Below are 6,000 nucleotides of genomic sequence, written 5' to 3'. Positions count from 1 at the left end.
TTGTTTACGCTGGAAACGGAAATGGCTAGCACATGATGCCGCTTACAACACAGACACTCACAAAGACCCATGGACGCGAAGCAGGAATTGAGTTCAGTTTGAGTTGAGACTGATTTGTGAAACCGGCTTAAAAAATTTGTCTCGAGAAATAATGTTCCTGGTTTCCTTGTTTTCGAGAAATTTCACAACCTGGTTGCCGACGTCAGCGACACTGTTGTGCGTCGTAAGCTGGTTCCCGGTTCCCTGTGCGCGCGGCACCTTGCGATATGCGAGACGGGGCCCAGCTTATAGTCTGTCGAAGCAGAGCGCAGGGAGACCGGTGCAAAGTCTGCGTTCAGCAGGGTACATGACAGAAGTTTGCTAAGCTTTTTTTGTGAATACCTGAAAGATTTGTCAGGTGACAATGGGGCTATTACGATGGGGGATTACACTCATACTCTTCACTCTGGCGTTCACCTATGTACCCAGACTTTTCGCACAAAGCTGCCTCCAATCGTTGAGGGTATTTCCACGAAATTTCGCAAAGTGGCCGAGACGCTCAGGTATGTCTTCAGCTATTCACTATTTGTTTACCTTGTTCTCGGTCCAAGTGCGGTGTACTATTCGGGGTATAACGATAGGTAGAGGCTTGGGAGAGTCGCCACTGCGCAGCCTGAGTTGGGGAAACTCGGTCTCAGACTCAGGCGAGCAATCCCCGCGCAATAACGCTCCCGTCATCTCGCTATATCGCTGGCCTTGTTTACGGCAGTTACGCTCTTGTGGCCTTGAAGGGACACTGTTTTAATTTAACGCCACAATCAGGAATATTACAGATATATGGCAATGATCTAAAAAATAATCCTGACCAGACAATCCAGTGATCAACATTATGAGCATCGATCAAGGCAGTTGGGTGAGTGAGTGAGTTGAGTTTTACGACGCACTCAGCAATATTCCAGCTATATGGTGGCGGTCTGTAAATAATCGAGTCTGGACCAGACAATCCAGTGATCAACAGCATGAGCATCGATCTGCGCAATTGGGAACCGATTTGTCAACCAAGTCAGCGAAACTGACCACCCGATCCCGTTAGTCGCCTCTTACGACAAGATAGTCGCCGTTTTATGGCAAGCACATGGGTTGCTGAAGACCTATTCTACCCCGGATCTTCACGGGTCCAAGGCAGTTGGGATACAATGGGGTGTCAACCATGTCAGCAAGCTTGACCACCCAATCCCTCTAGTTGCTGCTTATAATAAGCATGGGTTACTGTTGACCAATTCTAACATGGGTGTCGTTCCACTAACTGATCTTAATTATTTACGATCAATGTTAGCAAGTTACGCCAATTTTGCAATCGTCTTAGCTAAAAGTTACACCCGTTCCACTAACCGATCTTAGGCCGATCATAGCTGGTCCCGATCTTACGATCCGATCTAAGCCTAGATCGTGACTCTTTCATGAGAGAGATAGAGAAATGCGAGGCACAAGTTATCTCCTTTTGCATAGTGTAGAAGACGATGGAAGTAGTTTTGGAACCAAGTGAAAATGTGGAGAAAATACCGCGAGAAAAATATGAGGGTAGTGAGCACCTTGGTTTCAGGGGCAAGTGCGTGTGAACACTGGGTATCAAGCATAATATGTGGCTGAACCTTGTCGATCAGAATAAACCAGGCCTGACGAGGCATCCTCTACCTCTATCCTCTACAGTGTCACACCCTGTAATACGCACTGCTTGCTAGTGGCCGTTGCGGTTTGCTATGTACAGAGTAATCGGATCACTCACGGCTGAAACTACTTTTCACCATGTAGTCTTGCCACACAAATTGTGTAAGTAAAGTCAAACGTTATGCTTTTGGGGGGCAAATTTATCGTATTTTGATAACGACTTGTTAAACTTGGACCAAATATTACAAGAATTGAATGAAAATTCCATGTTAGTTAGTATGTTTTGGCAGCAAATGGAAATAATGTCTGGTTATATTTGTCAAAATAACATACATTTCACAAAACCAATGTGGTACAGGTGACAAGTATTACGATATGTATGTGTGTAGCTGGGTGTGGATAATTTCAATCAATAGTGAAGTTACTCACGAATTTCTAATTTGAGAGGCTATGGCTTTCTACATGTGGAGACACCACGTTTGCTAGTGGCAATGGTTTTCGTTGATATGGTTTGCTAGCATTGATTTTGTTTATGCGGTTTGCCGTTTTTTGGTCTTCCAGGTCCATGAAGTACAGGTGTCATGACTTCGATGTAACAGGTGACCTATTTGACAAAATTATCGAACATTTTTGTAACACCCATCCAGAGAATGAACTAAAATTAGAGTCATACGTTTGTCACCACTGACGGGCAAATTGCAAAATGTGACCAAAAGTCTCAAAATTGCCACTATAAAAAAATATACAAGTTGAATTACTCTTTGCGACAACTTAAGGTAACAATAAACAAATGAAATCGAAAGCATCAACTCTGTTTGGAATCAAACGCTCATAAATTCGTAAATTCACATTTCCTTTGAACACATTCTAATTTTCAAATACTTCATCTAAACACTGACTATCTATGATTGACAAGATTTTTACTACATAGCGTATTAAATGTGAGGTGAGGTGAAATTGGGTTTAACGTCGTGCTTGAGAATATTTCGCTCATTATGACGACATTCATGCGTGTGTGTGTGTATGTGCAGCTGCTTGTACTAGCCCAGACTGAAGCTGGTTTTATAGTGCTAGCTCACTGAGATACCATGCCACAGTGAAGCATGAATACCCCATTCAGACACATTATACTGACTCCGAGCCTACCAGTTCTTGTTGTACCCATTAATGCCGAGCTCCAGGCAGGGACCAACAAGTACCATATTTTAACATCTTTTGTTATGAGGCAGTCGGGGATCAAACCCACGACCTTCCACTCTCCGGGCGGATGCTCTAACCACTACACCACGGAGGCACTAGTATAAATGTAATAAAATATACCTGTCACCAGTGTTAATCAGCTGTTGCAAGCCGTTACTCTGTACATAGCAAATGGTAACGGCCACGTCTAATCGCTGGTGGGTAATACTGACCTCACCACAAGCACATCATCTGGTAGCATATCTAGAATCTGTCAGCAGTCTTGAAAACATGGGTCCTGCCTTTAGAATCCACCACCACATAAGCACACATGAAATCAAACATATTTGTATCTTTTTGTTTCAGAACATTGTTCACTTCAGGACCTTATTATTAACCATGACCTTGCAATATTGTTGTACAAATGTATTACACCGACTCCCTAGGCTGTGTTCCCATGACGACAGTGGTGACACTGGCCTCACATTTGTAAGGCTTCTTTGCAGTGTTTGTATACATCACAGAAATAAACAAATTCATTTCACGGGGGTTTTAAGGGAAGTTCACAGTGAAATGTTCGCTCTTCTTCTTCATGTAGAATATGAAAGCCACCATTTTGGTTTCTACGATTGACTTTAGCGATCCTAAGTTGGTCATGAGCAACTTAAGACTTTGGATCTTAACTTTACGATTGACTTGGGTAAGATTGGTAAGTGGAACAGTATGTCGATCGTTACATCATGCTATGAACACGTGTTACATCAACTTAGATCCAACTTGACTAATACAAGCAAAGGTGGGGCCACAAATACACACACACACATACACACACACCCTGCCAGGGACTTGTGTTGATGTGACACACAAGACATTAAATGGCTAGCTTGTCCGTTGTCAACGAGGTGGATGGAGACGCCATTGATCCGTCATTTACATGACTGAGTTCTGTCTGGAAGAAGCGTTTGCGCGCATCGTGCAGGGAAAGAGGTTCTAGTTTTCCTGAAGCATACCGAAATTACTGAGGCCTTGCGAATGAGCACTTTTGAGACAACTTTGCTGATTGCACGACTAAATCTGATTGAAACCAATCAAGAATCCTGAACACTCGCACCATGAAAGGGTCGTATTAGAACAGAGGTTTGTAGGAAAATATGACAAGTAACCTCTGTGGGAAGAGAATGCTGTAGTACATGCTTCGTCTATTCTGTTGACTTTCTACTTCTGCCCTCAAGTTGTTTACACTGGGGATCATATAGAAACAGGTTCTAGGTAAAAAGTATGTTGGTTTGTTTAACTTGTTTAGCACATGGTGGGAGTATCAGCATGACGTCATTACTTGACATCATTATGGTAACCAGGTTGCTATGGCACCCAATACAAATCATGTTCTCCCTATTGACCAATCAGATTCCACCTACCATATAGCTTGCATTTGCTTCCAACTTAATGACAGTGAATGGTCAAGACAATCCAGGGGCAGATACAGCTTTTTGAGAAAGGAGGGGTGCACACTATTGAGAAAGGAGGGGTGCACACTTCATTTTCACAAGAGTTTCAATGGTCATTTAATAAAGTTTCAGGACAAAAGGCGCGCGCACACACACACACTCTGGATCCGCCTATGCAATCTGATCATGTCCGATTGCAAAAAGAAACTTTACTCATTCCATTGCTGCACCAGTAAAGGCTTACCGGTACTTAGTTTTCCGTCAATTAGCATCTGTGCTGGTTAAGGCTGGCTTCTTTCAGTTGTCTCGTGCTTGTACGATGCGTGTTTGTCCTCCGACCTAAAACAGCAAAGATATTGTCACTGGCATCATGAATGCAGAGATCGAAATAGTGCTTAGTTTGCATTCCATGGCATGGTAAATTTTGAACTGGCACGGATGAAATATTTTTAGTGTGCCATGGCGGGACGACTAAAATTGTAAAAATAATACTCACCATGATCTATTTAATGGAAAATCCAATAAATTTGACCAACGTAAATTATTCAAAACCTGTTCTTGCGCCCCATCACACTGTTTATCAGTAGCACTCTCAATCTCACAGCTTAACATGGGCATGGCCATTTTGAATGCTTTTCAAATTTGTGCACAACAGGAAATCCTGTTTTGAAAGATAACAGTATTAGTTTTTTGGTTAGTGTATGTGTCCAGGACAAGTGAAGCTGAACTGTTCTTGCAGTCATGATAGTGTTCGAAAAATCCAGATCTCAAGTTTACAGGTTTATGTAATGTTTACTGTTTATTAAACAATAAATTGAAATGACAAGTGAGTTTAACTTTACCTGGATCATGAAAAGGTTAATTACACTGACTGACTGACTGAGTTTTGGTTTTACGCCGCTTTTAGAAATATTCCAGCAACATCACGGCGGGGGACACCAGAAATGGGCTTCACACATTGTACCCATGTGGGGATTCGAACCCGGGTCTTCGGCGTGACGAGCCAACACTTTAACCACTAGGCTAGGCTACCCCACCACCCCGTTAATTACACAAAGACCCTTGAAGATCCGGGTTTGAATTGATCGTCAGCAACCCATGCTTGTTGTAGGAGGCAACTAATTGGATCAGTCGGTTAGGCTTGCTGACACACGTCATTTCCTAACTGCTTAGATGGATACTCATGCTGTTGATCACTGGATTGTCTTTTCCAGACTGGTTTATTTACGGACCACTGCCATATAGCTGGAATATTGTTGATCACTGGATTGTCTGTTCCAGACTGGATTATTTACGGACCACTGCCATATAGCTGGAATATTGTTGATCAGTGGATTGTCTGTTCCAGACTGGATTATTTACGGACCACTGCCATATAGCTGGAATATTGTTGATCACTGGATTGTCTGTTCCAGACTGGATTATTTACGGACCACTGCCATATAGCTGGAATATTGTTGATCAGTGGATTGTCTGTTCCAGACTGGATTATTTACGGACCACTGCCATATAGCTGGAATATTGTTGATCACTGGATTGTCTGTTCCAGACTGGTTTATTTAAGGACCACTGCCATATAGCTGGAAAATTGTTGATCACTGGATTGTCTGTTCCAGACTGGATTATTTACGGACCACTGCCATATAGCTGGAATATTGTTGATCACTGGATTGTCTGTTCCAGACTGGATTATTTAAGGACCACTGCCATATAGCTGGAATATTGT

The 6,000-nt window shown here is 42.6% G+C and overlaps 1 protein-coding gene across 1 annotated transcript in view; it reads left to right on the top strand.

Moving 5' to 3' along the window:
* The first annotated feature begins 280 nt into the window (after nucleotides 1–280).
* LOC124282085 (beta-lactamase domain-containing protein 2-like) overlaps nucleotides 281–6,000 on the top strand; it is a 35,603-nt gene continuing 29,883 nt past the window's right edge. Inside the window, exon 1 of the mRNA XM_046718061.1 lies at nucleotides 281–542. Coding sequence (XP_046574017.1) covers nucleotides 418–542 — 125 coding nt within the window. The 5' untranslated portion in view covers nucleotides 281–417. The remainder of the gene's footprint in view (nucleotides 543–6,000) is intronic.

This window comes from Haliotis rubra, unplaced genomic scaffold (genome assembly GCF_003918875.1).
Source record: "Haliotis rubra isolate DU_JTF1 unplaced genomic scaffold, ASM391887v1 Scf1085, whole genome shotgun sequence".
NCBI classification, from domain to species: Eukaryota; Metazoa; Mollusca; class Gastropoda; order Lepetellida; family Haliotidae; genus Haliotis; species Haliotis rubra.
The sequence above is the reverse complement of the archived record's forward strand: the minus strand, read 5'-3'. Positions and strand labels throughout refer to the sequence as shown.